Here is a 19014-nt window from a genome sequence, read left to right as displayed (position 1 = left end):
GACACTCCCAGGGACCCCCTGTGCTGGGGCATGGTGTACCCCAAATTTCATGTCCACCAGGAACCGCTGAGTGTGACTTTATTTGGAAATGGGGTCTTTGCGGACGTAATCGGTTTAAGACGAGGTCACTGGTGTGGGCCCCAATCCAGTGACCAATGTCCTAGTTAGAGAAAGATCTGGACACAGACACAGGGAGAAGCCGTGTGGCCACGGAGGCAGAGACTGGAGTGATGCAGCCACCATCAAGGAGCACCTGGAGCCCCCAGAGGCCAAGGAGAAGATGAAGAGTCCTCCCCTGGCAGAGGAGAAGATGAAGGGTCCTCCCCTGGCTGAGAAGATGAAGGTTCCTCCCCTGGCTGAGGAGAAGATGAAGATCCTCCCAGGAACCCCCGGAGGCTGAGGAGAAGACAAAGGGTCCTCCCTGGAACCCCCGGAGGCTGAGGAGAAGATGAAGAGTCCTCCCCTTGCGGAGGAGAAGATGAAGGTCCTCCCCTGGCTGAGGAGAAGACGAAGGGTCCTCCCCCGGCTGAGGAGAAGACGAAGGGTCCTCCCCTGGCTGAGAAGATGAAGGTCCTCCCCTGGCTGAGGAGAAGATGAAGGGTCCTCCCCTGGCTGAGAAGATGAAGGTTCCTCCCCTGGCTGAGGAGAAGATGAAGGTTCTCCCCGGGCTGAGAAGGTGAAGATCCTCCCAGGAACCCCCAGAGGCTGAGGAGAAGACAAAGGGTCCTCCCTGGAACCCCCGGAGGCTGAGGAGAAGACAAAGCATTTTCCCCCGGCTGAGGAGAAAACGAAGGGTCCCCCCCGCCGGCTGAGGAGAAAACGAAGGGTCCCCCCCGCCGGCTGAGGAGAAGATGAAGGGTCCTCCCCTGGCTGAGGAGAAGATGAAGGGTCCTCCCCTGGCTGAGAAGATGAAGGTTCCTCCCCTGGCTGAGGAGAAGATGAAGGTTCCTCCCCTGGCTGAGGAGAAGACGAAGGGTCCTCCCCCGGCTGAGGAGAAGATGAAGGGTCCCCCCCCCCCCGGCTGAGGAGAAGATGAAGGGTCCTCCCCTGGCTGAGAAGATGAAGGGTCCTCCCCTGGCTGAGGAGAAGATGAAGGTTCCTCCCCTGGCTGAGGAGAAGACGAAGGGTCCTCCCCCGGCTGAGGAGAAGATGAAGGGATCCCCCCCCCCCCGGCTGAGGAGAAGATGAAGGGTCCTCCCCTGGCTGAGAAGATGAAGGGTCCTCCCCTGGCTGAGGAGAAGATGAAGGTTCCTCCCCTGGCTGAGGAGAAGACGAAGGGTCCTCCCCCGGCTGAGGAGAAGATGAAGGGTCCTCCCCTGGCTGAGAAGATGAAGGTTCCTCCCCTGGCTGAGGAGAAGACGAAGGGTCCTCCCCCGGCTGAGGAGAAGATGAAGGGTCCTCCCCTGGCTGAGGAGAAGATGAAGGGTCCTCCCCTGGCTGAGAAGATGAAGGTTCCTCCCCTGGCTGAGGAGAAGACGAAGGGTCCTCCCCCAGCTGAGGAGAAGATGAAGGGTCCTCCCCTGGCTGAGAAGATGAAGGTTCCTCCCCTGGCTGAGGAGAAGACGAAGGTTCCTCCCCTGGAATTCCTGGAGGCTGAGGAGATGAAGGTCCTCCCCTGGCTGAGGAGAAGGTGAAGATCCTCCCAGGAACCCCCAGAGGCTGAGGAGAAGACAAAGGGTCCTCCCTGGAACCCCCAGAGGCTGAGGAGAAGACGAAGCGTTTTCCCCTGGCTGAGAAGACGAAGGGTCCCCCCCTGGCTGAGGAGAAGACAAAGGGTCCCCCCCAGCTGAGGAGAAGACGAAGGGTCGCCCCCGGCTGAGGAGAAGACGAAGGGTCCCCCCCTGGCTGAGGAGAAGACGAAGGGTCGCCCCCGGCTGAGGAGAAGATGAAGGGTACCCCCCAGCTGAGGAGAAGACGAAGGGTCCCCCCCAGCTGAGGAGAAGACGAAGGGTTGCCCCCGGCTGAGGAGAAGATGAAGATCCTCCCTGGAACCCCTGGAGGCTGAGGAGAAGATGAAGCGTTCTCCCCTGGAGCCCTGGAGGGAGAGGCTCTGCCCACACCGTGACTTTGGATTGTGGCCTCAGGAACTCAGAGAACGAGGTTGTTTCAGCCCCGCAGTCGGTGGTGATTTGTTCTGGCAGCCGCATCCTTTGGGGACATGGGGTCACCAACCTGGGTTCAGACCAGCTCCTGGGTGTCTAGAGACTAGCTGTGGGCCCCTGCACTGTGGGCAGGCTGGGGCCACAGGGCAGGACCTGCATTAATGGAAATGCAGCAGCAGGCGCTGAGGGACAGTCGCCAGGAGGAGCAAGTGTGTCTGCCGAGGCAGGGTGGCGCCCTGGGGTACGTCCAGCGAGGCCCTGAACACGGGCCGTGGGCACCGGACCTGGCGAAAGACAGACTCTGGCTTCTGGCTGGTCGGATCCTGGTCTTTATTCTCGGGAACGGAAACAACCAGCGGCCCGAAAAGGACCAAAGCTCATTCTTTAAAAATAAAATGAAAATAAAAAACGTATTATTTGGCTCCAAAACTTCCGTCATGAGAATAACAACTCTGAATGGCACCTTTTCACACATCCACTGTGCCCAACGGCCAGTGCTTCACCCAACCGCAGGCCAGATGCCGTGACTCCTAACGTCTTTAGAGAACAGTATCAGACGGCACACCAAGGCGTTTTAAGACACAGGAATTTGTTTCCTATGGACATTTCTTTTTTACCAAAAAAAAATATAATAACTTAGTTTGCATTTTACAGCATTTCCAATCGGCCAGGGCATCCTTGGCTGGAAGCTCATGGGGTTGAGTGTGGCGAGAACGTCCACAGCTTCGGTACCAGGGTCAGGCCTGGGCCCAGGGCATGCGGCTCCCAGCGCGCGGCCCTCACCGCACGGCCCCACCAGGACCGCAGCGCCCACCGCAGCCTGTGACTCATCCCGAGAGGAAGGGCAGCGGCCCAAGGACCCCCGGGGTCAGTCCGTGCCAACCTCACAAGGGTTCAGCCCCCTCTCCTGGGCGTCCCTGTACATCCTCTGGAAGTCCTTGAAGCGTGGGGCACAGCCGAGCCGCGCCTCCCCGAAGTGCATGTGGCCAGTGAAGAGGAAGTCGCCATGCCCCGGCCGCACGCCACACTCCAGCAGCGTCCTGACGCGCCCCTGCCAGTGGCCATCACCCTCGGGCACCGGCTCGAAGACCCTGCTTTTCTGCCGATAGAGTCTGCTCACGCGCAGGTGGATGGCCGAGTCCTGCCGCTCAGGCTCGTGGGTAACTTGCTGGATGGAGCCTCGAACGGCTGTGCGGGGAAGGAGATGGAGACAGGGAGTGAGCAAAGGCAAGCACACGGCAAGACCGCCGCACCTCCCCCTGCCCCTGCATCGATGGGCACTGGAACGGGCAGCTGACCCCAGACTCTGCCATCTAGCGTGGAAATTCCCAGAGAAAAGTACAATGTAACAGCAGGAAGCTGCCAAGGGGTGTCCCAGATACTTAGATATCGTCAGAGAACAGGTGCCCTTTCTACCAAGGGCCAGACCTGTTAAATGGGAAAACAGAACAAACAAGTCCAGCTGATACACAGGGTGCCCCTGCAGTTCTGTGTCCTGATCAGACAGACCCGGTGCGGCTCACAGGAGAGGGTGGGCATGGGGACAGCCTTCGCGCCACACTTGGAGACCCCTGCCCAGCCCCGACTCCATGCCAGGGGCCGGGAAAGCAGTGAGAAGGGGCCTGTCCTTGAGCTTGGAGGTGGGGTGCAGAGCCGGGGCCTGCAGGACATGGCTTCCATGGCACCACACGACGGGAGGCCAAACCTTTCCCACAGGGCGTCTGTGCAAATGCCACAAGCAAAGGGGCTGGAGCCCTGGGACCCCAAAGCTCCTCCTGCAGAGCCGCAGAGCCGCCGGGGGCCTCAGGCCTGGAACAGCGTGAACTCTGGTGGGGAGCAGGGAGTGTCCAACGCCAAGGATGCTCTGGGCTGCTGATAAAATGCTGTTTACAAAGCACTTCGGCAAGAAGAGCTGCTGGGAAACAGTGGACTTCAAGAGTCCCCTCGAAGAGCAGTGATCTCATTTACAAAGTGGGAAAATGTTTGACAGTCACTAAAACAACCCCCAGCTCCCTCCAAGTGTGGGCAGTGGCGTCCCCGTCCCCAGGGCTGGTGGAGGGCCGAGCCCAGGGCTTCCACAGCGTGTGCCCCTCCAGGAGGGTCCACGCAGCACCGGAAGGCTGTCCTGGGCCCTGAAGAGGGACTCCTGGGCCCAAACAGCTCCATGTGGCAGAAACCAGGCGCACAGGAGGTAGAAGCTGCCGAGCGGACACTCACCGAAGTCGCTGGTGCAGACGGCTAGGAGCACCTCGGTGTCACTGCAGGGACGGCATGGCGCTGGAGAAGAAAGGCAGAGTCAGGAAGCAGCCTGGACGGGACAGGCTCTGGAACGCCGCCCACCACCGTCAAAGGATCCTCACACTCAGCAAAGCCAAGTCAGGGAGGGTGTCCACGTCAAGGCACCTTTGTGACCAACGCCACTTCAAATGTGAGTTGGCGGCACGTGCTGGAGGGGCCGGCAGCACGGGAGACAGAAAACACAACCTCGACCACGCCGGGGTCTCACCCAGGGGACCCCTCGGCCCCACCTGGACCAAAGGCGCCTGCACCTCGGCCATGATGGGCACATGTCCGAGAGCAAGACCCTCAGTCCGGCCATGTCCCAGGGCCTTCGTGGGGAGGGGTCTTTGTGCTCTTTCCCCACTTATCTCCTCAGTGCGGCTGAGCCGGACTCACTGAGAAATCGCTCATGTGCCTGTTGCAAATGCAAAGCCCACTGGGGCTGAACCGAACCCACCAGACAAGAGTCACCCCCAACCCACCTCCACAGCCCACGGTGCCGGGAGCACCCCCACCTCCCAGAGTCGCCCCCAACCCACCTCCACGGCCCACGGCGCCGGGACCACCCTCATTTCCCAGCTCCCTCAAAGGGCAGACACTCCCCACAGCTCTGCTGCCCACTTCCCTGAGTCGCGACGGCAGCGGCACCCAAAAGGAGGATCCCATCCCGCGGGACCCCCCATGTGGCTGGAAGGGCCAGCGAGGCCAAGATTCCAGGAAGGGGATCCCTAAGCAGGCAGCGACGCGTCCACCTGCCACCGGCGTGGGGCCTCACCCAGCAGGGCAGTGAGTTCCAGTCAGGGCCATCGGCCCGGCCCCTTCCCCGGACGCCACCTGGCCGCGGGATGAGGTGCACGCCCCAAATGGCTTTCAAGCCAAGCCCTGCTCACAGAACCCCCTCTGAAGCCCCTGAACCCTGCGGGGCCTGGCCTCCCCCAGAGAATGCAGAAAGCACGGAGGCTTCTCAGAATGAGCTCCCGTACCGGCCAAACCAGGCTTTCCCAACAACCTTCTCCCCGCAGCCCAGCCCTCGCCCTGCCCTTCGCCCCAGTTTCTTAGATGGGCGGGCCACTGTGAAACAGAAACCTCTGCACGCCCCGCGTTCCTACACTCGGGACGGACTTGGGAAACATGGTTTTATTATTTGCTCTTATTGCAGGTTTCAAGGCCTCGCCTCACCTGTTCTGAGCCTCTAGGTTTTGGCCCCAAGTCTCCTAACGCAATAGAAACTTTGAGACGTGAAATCTCAATGGCACTGGTTTCGCCGGTGCCATTTCACGTTCTGAAGGCTCTGAAACGTCCCTGGTCAAGAGCCGGGACGACCTTGACTTGGGGTTCGCCGGCCCTGGAAGAAGCTAACGCCGTCTGCACCCCTGGCCGGCTGCCCTTGCTGGGCTGAAGTGAGCTGAGCTGTCGCCTGCCTGATGAGTGCAGGCCCGAGCCAGCTGCTGGTGACTGGGGGCCCCGGGGGACAGGGCAGCACACATATCTGGCACCTTGGCCAAGGCGGGGACAGCTGCTCAGAGGCCTTCTGGGGTCAGGAACTTACATGGACCCTCAGGGCCTGCACATGTGGTCAACAGAGACCCTGGAGTCTACAGTGCACTGGGCAAGCGCAGGTCTCTGTGGACCCCGCAGGGTGGAGGTAGGAGGGACCCAGAGACAAGGCCAGCACTTTCCGCCAGGCAGGGGTGAGGGCACCTCCCAGCCGGGCTCAGTGCCTGACTCACCGGCCCACCCACCTCCTCCTGCATTTGCTTCCATTAAGGTATCAGGAAAAAGAAACTGCACAGCCTGCTGAGCGCCTCGAGGCCCGGTCCAGCCTGGCACTGGGGGCGCCTCGAGGCCGGTCCAGCCTGGCACTGGGGGCGCCTCGAGGCCGGTCCAGCCTGGCACTGCTGAGCACCTTGAGGCCGGTCCAGCCTGGCACTGGGGGGGCACCTCTGCCATCCCAGCAACCCTCCAGAATGGGAGCTTCTGGCCAAATCCCCTTCCTGCTGATTTGTACAGACTCACACTGCAGCCCCCACCACGGGGGCCTCCTGACCCCCAAGCTGGAAGCTGCCCGGTGCGCTCTCCTATGGGGGCCCCGGGGTGTGGCCCACCCTTGACACTTAGTTCACCTATGTGGACCCCCATCCCACTCGCCGGCTGGGGGTCTGCAGACCATGCTGGGCCTGATGCAGGCACGTGCTGGACAGAGGCCAGCAGCACAGACCACCACTCACGTCTGGAAGCAACAAGGAGGGAGCACTGAGGGATCTCAAATTTCAGGCAGCACTTTTATCCTCCACAGGTGAAACTGCACGCCAGCCAGCACCTGCCCAGTAGCACAGGGCCAGAGGTCCCAGCCCAGGGTGCCTCATGTGAGTGGAGGTGGCCTCGGCTGAGAGAGAGCTGGTCAACGACAGAAGCGTGGTGACCCCAGTCCACCCGAGGGTCCCCTCACTGAGCAGCACCCTCCGGCTGGGCAGCCATGGCAGCTGGGGCTGGGCCAGGCGGTCCTGCAAAGGCAGGAGGCAGGAGGTGCCGGAAATCCATCCTCACAGTCAGCAGCACAGTCGGGGGTGTGTGTGGGGCGGGGGGTGTGTGTGTGGGGCGGGGGGTGTGTGTGGGGTGGGGTGTGTGTGTGTGGGGGTGTGTATGTATGGTTCCCACCCTGGGACGGGGGGGTGTGTGCAGCTCCTACCCTGGGGGGGTGGGGTGTGTGTGGTTCCCACCCTGGGGCGGCGGGTGGGGGGGTGTGTGTGGCTCCCACCCTGGGGCGGGGGGTGGGGGTGGGTGTGTGGCTCCCACCCTGGGGTGGGGTGTGTGTGGTTCCCACCCTGGGGCGGGGGGTGGGGGTGGGGGTGTGGCTCCCACCCTGGGGTGGGGTGTGTGTGTGGTTCCCACCCTGGGCCCTGGGGTGGGGGGTGGGGTGTGTGTGGCTCCCACCCTGGGGCAGGGGGTGGGGTGTGTGTGGCTCCCACCCTGGGGCGGGGGGTGGGGTGTGTGTCTGGCTCCCACCCTGGGGCGGGGGGTGGGGGTGGGTGTGTGGCTCCCACCCTGGGGTGGGGTGTGTGTGTGGTTCCCACCCTGGGCCCTGGGGCGGGGGGTGGGGTGTGTGTGGCTCCCACCCTGGGGCAGGGGGTGGGGTGTGTGTGGCTCCCACCCTGGGGCGGGGGGTGGGGTGTGTGTCTGGCTCCCACCCTGGGGCGGGGGGTGGGGGTGGGTGTGTGGCTCCCACCCTGGGGCAGGGGGTGGGGTGTGTGTGTGGCTCCCACCCTGGGGCAGGGGGTGGGGGTGGGTGTGTGGCTCTCACCCTGGGGCAGGGGAGCCCACAGGCCCAGCCACATGCGTCCCACCCCGGGGCCTGGGCGTGTGAGCGTATCCAAGCCCTAGCATATCGCCCTCTGTGAGTCACGGCCCCACGACCTCAGCGGACGGCCGAGGGGGAGGATGGAGACACTGCCCTCACGTGCCCTGGGTACCCCGCCCTGGCTCACCCGGCTGACGGCAGGGGTGTGGGGCTGGGGACGGTCAGTGCCTGCAGCCTCGCCTGCTAGAAGCCTCTGGAGACGACCCATCGACAGCTGAGCTCATAAGGAGCACCCTGGAGACCTCCCTGTTCTGATTCTGAGCTTTACAAAGCAGAAGTCACCTTCACGGAGAATGCAGGGTGGACACCGGGAGACAATCTGGAAACAATTATTAACAGGAGCCAGGCTCATAAAGGCTGCGGAACGCGCTGCTCACGGACACATCGCACCTCGTCTCCAGGGCGGTGGGGAGGGTCGGCAAAGGGTTGGAATCCTGGTCCATCCTCCTCGGAGGGGGAGGGCTGGGGTGTGGACATCTCAGGCAGGTCACTCAGGAGCTAGCATGAACAGGGTGGGAGGGACCGGCAGGGTGGGGTTGGGGACGCTGCCGCGGGGACTTAGATTGCACGGCAGGTGTTAAGTAGAGAGGCAGGACCAGCTGGTTCCGAGGAGAGGCTGAGAATGACAGACACCGACCGGTCCGGCAGGACTGCCCAGGTAAGGACAGCCAGAGGGACTCACACAGTTCCGACGGGAAACCTCTGTGGCCACGATTACTGGGTCTCCCACACAGCTGGTGACGGGGGAGCGGGGGGACACGTTGCTTTTAGAGGAGCCGGTGATGGGGACAAGGTGCTTTCAGAGGAGCCAAGAACAGGGAGCAGTGGGTAGGGGTGGAGGGTGGGCTCCAGTGGGCTCGAGGACCCAAGGCTGAGCTCCCAAGGCTCCCCCCAAGGCCACCATCATCACCGTCGTGCTGCCGCCGCACTCTAGGCTGCAGTCCGTTGCTGGGGTGCCCCGGGGGTGTTGGCCCCACAGCCCCTGCCCTTCCCCCTGCCTCCCTCTCTTTCTCCCTCCCTCTTCCTGGTGAGGAAGCTGGCGGGGGCCACACCCTTCCTCTCCACAAGCCCAGAGATGGTTAAAATGAAAATTACAGTGGCCGGAGAGAAGGCACCAAGCAGGAAGCCAAAGATGGACGAGAGATGGGACACCTTGGAAAAATCAGCCCCTCTCCTCTACTTCCAGGATATAATGAGAATTATCTTCCACACTTTTCCACCCATCCCTCCCACCCATCAAGGACTTCTCCAAACTCTGAGGCTCCTGGAGGGGGCTCATCGGCAGGGGCTCTGCGCCCGCCGAGATGGTCATTCACCTACGGGCTCAGCCAGGGGCAGGATTTTAAAGGGGGGAGGCGTTGAGGCCCCTGAGACGCTGCAGGACTCCGGCGTCCTGGAGAGCCAGGGACGGCACCACGTGCTCATGATCAGCATCAAGGCAGCATCCCCTCCCCTCCCACTGCCTGTGTCCACGATGCTGCTGCCCGGCCCTGGGCACCTGCTCACTGGGGCCTGCATTGGGGGGCCTTACACAGAGCCTGCACCCCAAACCCCAAGCACAGATGTGGCCAAGCCAGGAGCACCTGACACACAGCCCTGGGAGAAGCTGAAGAACAGACTGGAATCCTGGGACCTGCCTGGACTGTCTCGGGTCTGTGTACCCCAGAACCAGACAGCCCCCACCCACATTCCCCAAGCCACTGAACGGTGCCCGTTTCCCGGATTCCCTGGCCTACAAACGGCAGCCCCACACAGCCTCAGCCAGGTCTGCTGGGCACAGGTCTGGGCACGGCCGGAAGCTGCACCTGACCACTCTCTGCCACCCCCATCCTGCGGGGTTTCCTCAGCATCCAAGGAAGGCGTCCGTGTCGCCTGCGGAGGCGGCTGGTGCAGGGCTGAGAGGTCCTGCCCGTAGTCAGCCAAATCCCAAGGTCCTGGGGCCGGGTCCCCTCCCGCCTGGCCCCCAGTGTGTACCCCTGGAGGAGCAGCCTGCCCCCGTGTTCCGGCCAACTCTTGGTCATCGGTGTGTCTCAGTTTACTCAAGGAAGCCGATTATGCGGCATGAACACACCACGATCACACCGACGAGACCCACCGGAGCGGGGGATTCCCTCCTGGCTGGGCAGGGGACGGGGCTCACACACCCTCTCCTGTCCGGGGTTCCAGCCCACGGAGCCTCTGTCCTCCTGAGTCAGCACAAACTGGAACTTCTGACGCACAGACGAGCTCGTCCACCTCCCATGGGTCGCGCTGCCAGGCCAAAGGCTCAGGCTCACTTCAGGCTCGGCGGGGCTGGCGCTGCCCGGCTCAGCCTCCATTGGCTCTCGCAGCTACAGCAAGTGCAGGAACGGGAGGCAAGGGAAACCGCGGCGCTGGCCGGAGAGTGCTGGGGAGCCGGCCTGGCCCAGGGGACGGCGTCACTGCTGCCAGATGGCCGTCACCGACATTCCACATTATGTACCCATTCCTGCAGCATTAAAGGCTTAGGGGCCCCCGTCCCCTGATGAAAGGCGAATACCCTGGGGAGAGGAGAGGCATCAGCCTCCTCGGATCCCTCCTGCCCCTCCACCCCATCAGGATAGGAGAGGCCTCTCATGAGGGCCCTGGAGGTGCTCAGCCCAGGGAGGGGCCTGCACCTGTGCCCGTTCCCGTGAGATGCCAGGCGTGGGTCCCAGCTCCGGGGGCCCCCGGTGAACCTCAGAGTCTGGACCCCTGTCAGTTCCGAGGATCCCTGCATGTCTGCTTCCTCGGATAAGCAACCCACCACCCACAGGGCACTGGAAATCACCTCAGGCTCGCTTTAAGCAGATGCCACAGGGTCACCAAGTGTAAACGAGGAAACCCAAGCACCTGCCTCACAGGACACAGTAAAGTTCTGGGACCCCAAGCCAGCCTGACGTGTACTGGGGCCACAGTCCTGCACAGGACCCCACAGGCCCAGGAGGCACACGGAGGGTGAGCAAGGACCCACCGCCGAATGCCTGCTCTGGTCCCTTGGGGCTCAAGTCACTCCTCACAAGAGGCCGCTGCCTCCCTGCAACCCCACAGGACCCCATGGGAGCTCAGCCCCTACCCTCCCATGCCTCTCCCAAACCCACCCACCGCCCCAGCCTACACAGGGCCTGTAGGCCTCGGACCCCACCCCCAGAGACAGGAGAGACAAAGTCTCTGCTCCCAAAAGTGAGGGCACAGGCTCCGTAACAGTCGCCCCAGCTGACAACCAGAACCATTGAATTTCCCCTGGAAATGTAGAAATCGGGCCTGTGCCAGTGCGGACGTCCAGGTGTGCGTGGCAGGGACGGACTACACCACAGCCTCTCTAAGAATCTCACCCAGAAGCAGAACAAAGCTCAGGCCACAGAGCATGTGACCCGCAGCCCAACGTCTTCAAGACCAATCACCACTTTAATCAGCAGAAAGAATGTTTGCAGGTTCCTAACATCTGGCCTGGCACCTTCTACCTCCGGTTAGAAAGACTGAACTTGGAGCTTGGATTTCTCCAGGTTTCGCCTCATTGTGAGTTTTTCTCCAGGGCCCCCAGAGCAAGGCTGGTACCCCCTCCCCCAGGTCTCCCACCCACCATAACTGTTGGTGACCGAGATAAAGGCCGCCGTGGTTAAAGTTTTATCCAGCGTGCAACCAACCACAGCACAGCTGAGTTTACATCAGCGTCCAGACCTGCGGGTGCTGAGGCCCAGGGGCAGTCTGAACTCATGGGCCAGCTGGGACTCGGGGCAGTCGGGACTCCAGGCAGACGGTCCTACACTCACTCTGTAAATGACCAGTCTACCTGGGAGAGATTTCAGAGACAGATGAAAAGTAATCTAGGCCAAGAACATAGAACACAAAAATGTGGACTCCCATTCAGGATAGAAGTCTGTACACCCGAGGCCGAGGCCACACAGACCATGGAGGTCACACCGGCCCACAGGTGCCTCCCAGGACCTCATGCCTCCTGGAGTCTACCCACAGAATTTTCTAGAGACCAACACAGCCCTCCACGAAGGACCTCTCCCCCAAGTACAGGCGTCCAGAGACGCCACGTGACACCTCCACTCCCTGCCGGCCACACAGGGAAGCTGTCTGTTTCTCGTACCCACAAGACCCCTCTGGGACGGGGGTGGCCCCATGTTCTGGGCATCACAGCTCAGCACCGCTCAGGGCTGAGTCAGCCTCAGCTCCCACCCAAAAATGGACATTTCAGGGTCTTTAGCCGACACCACAGACACCCAGCCAATTCCCAGGGCAGTTTGAATGGCAAAAGCACCCGTTTCAAAGGCGCTACATGATCCACAAGCACGGGGGCCCGTCCGACCCAGCACTGGCCCGGCCGCCACAGGGGGATGCTCACCATGCTCCCCAGACACACCTCCAGGGAGAGAGGCCCCGCTCGGCCAAGGCCATGCCGCCCGAAACACTAACCCAGACGGGCCAGTCTTTTCAAAGGTGGTTTTAGTTGGAAAGGCTGCATTTCCAAGATGGTTTAGTTTGGACATCCCACACCCCCCTACACCATGTCACACCCCCTAGGAGGGCCCCTCTGCGGGCGCCAGTGTCCCCCAACCCCAGCCACCTGTGGGGCTCTTCAGGCAAAACCGTCATGTCCGAAGCACAGACACAGAAGGGTTTTCACCAAGGCTGAGCAGACGAGGGGGCAGGAAGAAATCAGAGACACCTGCCAGATCACCAGCCCCGTGATGACAAGGCCCGCCGCCCCCGCCCCAGGCAGGACACTCACCAGACAGCTCGTGCAGGTCCGACGCCCTGGGCCTCCTAATCAGCTCGTACTGGAAGCCTGTGGTCCTCCGGCCGATATCCTGCTGCGGCGTGGCCTCCACGAACAGGCCGCCCTGCTCCAGGCCAAAACACTGCACCCGGCCGGGCCTGCCGTCCCCGTCCGGTACCAGCAGTCTCAGTTCTCCAGTTTTTTCCAAATAAATATTGGCCCCCGAGGAGTCCGTGAAGGGCCTGATGCACACGGTCAGGTGCCGGGCAGGCGAGAAGGTGTTGGGCCGCAGGTTAACAATGAGAGCACCTGTTGGGTACATCCACTCCACGGCACCCGCCGCACAGCGCAGATACACCTGCTCCACCTCCTTCCTGTGTGCCTCGTGCGTCAGCCCGCTGCAGAGGAGAGACACTGTCAGCCAGGCCCGGAGCTCCCGTCACACACCCCGCCCGCACCCACAGAGAGTCAGGAAGGAGGATACGCGCTCCAAATGATGGCGGCTCCTGGACCCACCCGCTGCCGGCCACAGGTGCCACACGGACCCCTGCCCGTGAGGCAGGCCGGCGCCATCTCCGCCCTTCAGCACAGGGGCCCCACCCAGTTCCTTCCAGTGCACCTGCACCAAGAGCCATGGTGGGGCGGGGCCGAGCTCCCGGGAGTGCAGGCGGTGCTGGCCCCCAGGCCCTCCAGACGCCCTCCAACACTCAAGAGTCTGCGCCTCTGCTGCCGTAGCATCAAACACCAATCTCTGCGATGTCCCTGAATCAGGGTGGCTGGAGGTGCTGGGGCAGTGGGATGGAACCCCAAGGAAGGGATGGATTCCTCCAGAATATCACGGAGTATCATAGGAATGCCAGCAGGCCCTGTGTACCAACCCTGGTTCCAGATGACCACGAGGGCTGGGACGCTAGAGGTAAAGCGAAGGTGGGGCCCCACCATGTGTGAAGGAGGAGCCCTGGGATGCAACCTGCCCAGAGAGCAGCTTTTAAATTAATCCAGAGTGTTGGCAGTTTGCGGGGAAGGAGGTTGTAGATGAGTTTTGTCTTTTAGAGCAGATTTTAAATTAATCAGAAGTGTTGGCAGTTTGGGGGGAAGGAGGTTGTAGATGAGTTTTGTCGTTTAGAGCAGATTTTAAATTAATCAGAAGTGTTGGCAGTTTGGGGGGAAGGAGATTGTAGATGAGTTTTGTCTTTTAGCACCTCATTAAGCATAGATGTTTGTACATTTCTCAAAGTAATGACTTGACCGTTTTCTGCAAGCCTGAAGACCCTGCACTGCTGACGGTATTTGTAAATATAAGCTATCATTACAGCAAGACTCACCACAAAAGCGAGGCAAACTTCCTCCACAGAGTGAGTAGTGTGTGAGAAGCAAGCTAAGTTCACCCTCATACATGCTAAACAGAAAAAAATGAAGTGTGCTACACTCTTGGAGAGGCAGGTCCTGAGTAGAAACAGTTATATTTTCAAGAAACTGAAACATCAAAACCCTCACGCTTCTTCTCAACACTTTAACGTAAATGCCAGCTCGTGGCTAACAGCCACGTCATAAGCAAGTGGGCCTGGAACTAACCCGGTGACTTCAACTAAGTGTTTTATTACGCAGATCTCAGACAGGTTCACCCACATTCTTAGGATTTTTATGTGAAATAAGCAATGCTGTTTCCAGAGCCCTGGCCTGAGCCAGTCACCAGAAACCCTTTCTGCAGCAGAGAAAATGCATCACATATGGTTTGCATTTACCGCTGGTGACTCACACTCTGGGCCCCCAAACCTCACTCTTCATAGGCTGCAGGCCACATCAGAGGGTGGTGTCGAGGGTGCACCCCTCCTCACCCTCTCCCCACCCCCACAAGGCCCCAGGTCATGAGCGGCCAGGCCGAGCCGGCTGCCAGGATCACACACCCAGAACAGACTCACAAATTACAGCCCATAAAGCTCACACAAGCTCATCTAACACATGTGTGAGCAAGGGCACGATGATCGTGCTGTGCGGAAACTGGACACGGTGGTGAGTGGCTGACACACTCAGCTACAGTCAGCTCTCTTCTTATGCAGCCTCATCGTCGCGTCCCTCCCTCCGGTCTCTGGCATCGAGGCCACTGTCCTCCTGCCCGTGCTCGGGCACCGAGCCTCAAGCCTCTCTCCACATACACCGTCCTGACACGTTGCCTCCCTCTCGGGGGATCCTGAAGGTCGAGGGAGCGGGCTCTGGTCACCTCTGACAGCGCTGCCTTCATCTGAGCAGGTGAGGGGAACAGCCACAACTCAGCTGGGGACAGGCAGCCAACCCACCTCGGCCCAGGAGGAGGCCGACTTGAGCCTGGGGAGCCGTCCTGGCCTAGCACACGCTACCCGCATCTGGTGGGCACGCCTGGCTCCACCCACTCAGAAGACACTGGGCAAAAAGAGGAAGAGGACAAAATGAAGGTGGACACAGAAGAAAGAGGACACCCGGCTACCTCGGCCTTCACCTGACGTCTTCTCAGCGCACTCAGACGGGTCTGCGCCCAGCGCAGGGCCTGCTCCCCTCTCCTCTCACATTCTCCCAAAACATCCAGACCAACGGGACTCCAACCAGACCCGCTGACGTGGGGATTTTCACATTAAAATCAGTAGCACACGATGTGCAAGACCCGTGCAGACAAAAAAGGTAAACGATGCATCCTTCAGCCTACCCAGCAGACCTCCGCACGAAGTCCGAGACTCGTGGCCTGTGCTGGTTCCTGCCAGAAAATCGAGTGCCTCAAATCTCTCACCTCCAAATATCCAGCACCTCAGCAAACCTGAAAACAGAGTCTGTTTATGCAAAATTGCTGGCATTGCAAAAATGTGACCTATCTTTAATGGTCATGGATGAGGGCATTTTGTGATTTTCACGTGAGATGCAGGTGACACACTCAGTTCTGTTCTGATAAAACTAAAGCGTGCAGACAAAACCGTGGTTCGTTCAACTTCAGGAAACTGACAAGGCTGATCTGATGTTGGATCAACAGACTGAACAGATACACTTTTAAAACTCAGCAAGGGTTACCACCCAGGTGGACATGCTTGTGGGGCACCTTCACGGAAAGGAGGGCAAATCCCAAGTGGATAAAGGGACTCACTGAAGGGGGGCGCAGGTGCACTGGAGGGTTGTTGAGGCACCAGCCCACACACCACAACTCTGGGTCACCAGGACAAAATGCCCGGCTCCCGTATGAAAGTCAGGAAGGGCTTAACCCACTGGCAGGTTAACTTTCCTTTCCCCACCTTGCAGGAGAGACGAACCAGGGGTGACCGCACCTGCGATGCCCGGGCTGACAGCAAGTGGGAAAGTTCATGGTCCACATTTATGGCCACTGGCTGATAAAGACGGGGCGCTGGTCCTGCCTCCCCCCACGGAAGAGAGGTTTCATCATCTCCTACTTAATTGCTTAGAAGAAACACCCAGCAACAGAGGCTGTCGATGCAGTGGCCAGTGTCATGAGGGGCAACTTTCCAGCTATCGGGGGATGAGAATCCACCCAGCACACCAGCGCTCGCTCCACCCTGTGCTTCGTCAGGACAGCTGGTAAAAAGTCACAAACACCGGAGGGTAGCAGGCAGGCCAGCGCACTCCGGTTTCCACAGCGAGTCTCTGTCACTGATTCGTGACGTGTGTGGATCAACGGGGCAGTGACTACAACAAAAGGAAGTCTCACTTATGCCCCAGAAACACAGCCGGGCCCCGTGTCCCCTCCAGATCACACCCGCGGCTCCAGCAGCCCCCACAGCTGCCCTCTGCCAGGCTCTGCAGGGGTGTGTGTGGGGGGGGGGTCCCCTCTGGGGAGTCTGAGGCCAGGAGTACGCTGGCAACGATGGCGAAGAGGGTCTCCAGGTAGACAGGAGGGTGCACAGGTCCTGGAGGGCAAAGCACTGCTGTCCCGCTGCTGTCACCTGCCTGGAGGAGCCGCCCGCCCCTGGAGGTGGAGGGGTGGCCTCCCACCCACCCTTGGCTCCCTACTGCGCCCTCCCTTCGGGCTCCAGGAGGCGCCCCCTCCTACCGGGCACACAGTCCCCTGACACCCTGAAAAGGGTGCCGGCTCCTTCTCGGCACACTCGGCCTGGGTGGCGGGGGCTGCCTTTCTGGTTGCGGTCTGCTGAAGCAGAACGCCCCAGGCCTCGGTCTGGGGGTGCACCGACCCGCCAGGCAGAGGCAGCGAGCCGGGGTTGAATCACTCCGCGGGGGCAAGGGCGGCCCCAGAAGAGCTGTCAGCCTCGGAGGCTCCCAGCCAGCTCCGCTGGCGCCAGCGCTCCCGGCCGACCCTCCCCCAGACCTCCATCCGCCCGCGGCCCAACCTCAGCTCCCGCGTCCCCGCTCGGCCGGCGGGGAGGGCTTCTGCCGAGAAGGGAGGCGGCCGCTCCCGGGACAGCCGGGCACCGCCCACGGCCCTCGGGGTGACTCTGCCCCCCCCCCAGCGCCACGCCCCTTCCCCCGGGGAGGCTCCGCTGGGGGCGCTGGGGGGGCGACTGTGGCTTCGCGGGGACCCAGAACGGAGGCTGCGGCTGCGGGGAGACCTGCGCCCGCCCCGCGGACACCGGCCCCGCGGACACCGGCCCCGCGGACACCGGCTCTGCCCCGACCTTCTCGGAAAACAGCTTCGCTCGACATAACCGCGTGACTCGGCCCGCGGCGGGGGCGGGGGCGGGGGCGGCGGGGCGGGGACCGCGCCGAGGGGAAGCGGGACCCAGGCCCAGGCCAGCCCGGCCACGGCTTTCCGGGAGGCGCGCGTCACTCGGGTCCCCGCGCATCTGCGAACTCCGGAACTGGCGACTGCGAGGCTCGCGCAGGGCGGGTTCGGCCGCGGTGCCCTCGGCGCCCTGGGCTTCGCGTGGGAGCGGCGGCGGCTCCCGAGGGGCAGTCGCGGTTGGCGCTGCTCTCGGCGGCCACACTTGAGTCAAAAAAAAAAAAAAAAAAAGTCCTCGGCTGCCACCGCGGGTGGGCGGGGGGGGGGATCGCCCAGCGCAGCGCGCGCCGCGGCCAAGGGCGGCCTGACCTTCACGGGGCAGGGGCGGGGGGCCCGGCCGGAGCCACACTCGGCCCGGCTCACAGGTGCCCGCCCGCGGCTCCCCGAGACAGAAGTGGCCCCCGCTGCGGTCCGCGCCCGATCCCCGAAACCGCCGCTCCCTCCCGCGGCCGTCCCTTCCCGCTCTGGCCCGGGGCGGCCTCGGGGCGCGCAACTCCCGGAGCCTGCCAGGAAGGGCCCGAGGACCGACCCCCGCCTGCCCCCGGGATGGGGTCGCGGGACCGGCGGCCCCCGAGGCTTGGACACGCGCGGAGCCGGGACCCACCCGGCCGCGCTGCAGGCGCGCCTCCCCCGGGCGTCCTCCGGGCCAGGAACCGGGACGCCGCGGGCTCTTTTGTTCTAGAACCGGGGGCGGGGGCCAGTGGGCACTGGACTGGGCCTGGAGAGCGGCCCCCGGAGCCCCTGCCCCGCGCCCGCCCCCGGCCGCGCCCCCGCACGCTCGGCCGGCCCAGGACGGGAGGGGACGCGAGGGGAGGGGGCCGGGCCGGGGTCGCGCCGCGCACACTCACCTCCCCTTCCAGCTGCACAGGTCGCTGGAGTACTGCGCGCCCGCGCCGCCCAGCAGCCCGGCCAGGAGCAGGAGCAGCAGCGGGAGCGGCGGCGGGGGCGGGCCCGGGGCGGGGGGTCGCGGCCACAGCTGCCCCGCGCGCCCCCAGGCCGCCCGCGCCGCGCCCCGCATGCTCTGGCGCCGGCTCCGCCGCCCGGCCCCGCGTCCGCGACCCCCGGAGCAGACCCTGGAGCCGGCGAGCCGGGCGGGGGCGGGGCGGGCTTCGAGTCCGGGTGGTCACGTCGCGCGCCCCCCGCGTCCTCCGCGCGGCCGCCCGCCCATCCCGGCCCGCTGGAGCCGCGCGCAGAGCTCCGCGCCCGCCGCCGCCGCCGCCGAGCCTCTGAAGTTGCCGAGTCCGAGTCCGCCCGGCCGGGCTCAGCTGGGGGGTGGGGCCCACCCGCCGCCCCGCCCCGCCCCGCCCCGCCCCGCCCCCGCCCCGCGCCGGAAACTCCTCCCGGGGCGCCCGGCCGGACGCGCAGACACCGAGTCAGCAGCGAATCGGGGGCGCGGGCGCCGGGGCGGTGGGCGCTGCAGGAGGAGGGGGCCGCGCCGGGCCGCGAGCGGGGTCCGGAGGGAAGAGCCCGGCCTGGAAAGCGGAGTCCGGGGCGGGAGGGGGTGCAAGGCGAGGGCGGGGCGGAAACCCGAGACCCCCAAGTAGTGGCCGACGCGAGCCGCGGTCGCCCCCCCGCAGACCCCCGCGAGGCGGTGCCGGGGCCGCATCCTGCGCCCCATCCTGCGGGCAGCCCCGGCGCGGAGCGGTAAAGGAGGCTCCCGGCCCCGCCGGTTCTGGGTCCCCCGCGCCTCGCCAGCCGGCGGTGATCAGGGGCGATCCGGGCGCCCCGCGTTCCGCAGAGGTGGTGCCTCGGGAGTTCCCGGCTCCCTCCTGACCGGGGAGGGGGGAGGCCCGGCGGTGAGCCCGGCTTCCCTCCCTCCTCCCGGAGGACGTGCAGC

At 63.2% G+C, this 19014-nt stretch overlaps 1 protein-coding gene across 5 annotated transcripts; it reads right to left on the bottom strand.

The window, feature by feature from the left end:
• Nucleotides 1-2415: 2415 nt before the first annotated feature.
• Nucleotides 2416-18406, bottom strand: METRNL (meteorin like, glial cell differentiation regulator). Of its 5 annotated transcripts, XM_034943226.3 has the most exons (5): nt 14764-15652; nt 13086-14657; nt 12479-12864; nt 4320-4379; nt 2416-3290 (listed from the first exon to the last, which is right to left on the bottom strand). In XM_034943226.3, exons 2-5 carry the CDS (start codon nt 13406-13408, stop codon nt 2971-2973), a joined length of 1089 nt encoding a protein of 362 aa, XP_034799117.2. In that variant the 5' UTR covers nt 13409-14657; nt 14764-15652; the 3' UTR covers nt 2416-2970. The 5 variants fall into 5 exon arrangements, with proteins under 5 accessions (XP_034799117.2, XP_034799118.1, XP_063454898.1 ...); XM_034943227.4 differs by lacking the exons at nt 13086-14657; nt 14764-15652 and adding an exon at nt 18026-18406; XM_063598828.1 differs by lacking the exons at nt 13086-14657; nt 14764-15652 and adding an exon at nt 15754-16835.
• Nucleotides 18407-19014: the final 608 nt, after the last annotated feature.

The sequence above is a fragment of the Pan paniscus genome, chromosome 19 (genome assembly GCF_029289425.2).
Source record: "Pan paniscus chromosome 19, NHGRI_mPanPan1-v2.0_pri, whole genome shotgun sequence".
Lineage (NCBI taxonomy): Eukaryota > Metazoa > Chordata > Mammalia > Primates > Hominidae > Pan > Pan paniscus.
This window is presented reverse-complemented; position numbering and strand designations above follow the sequence as displayed.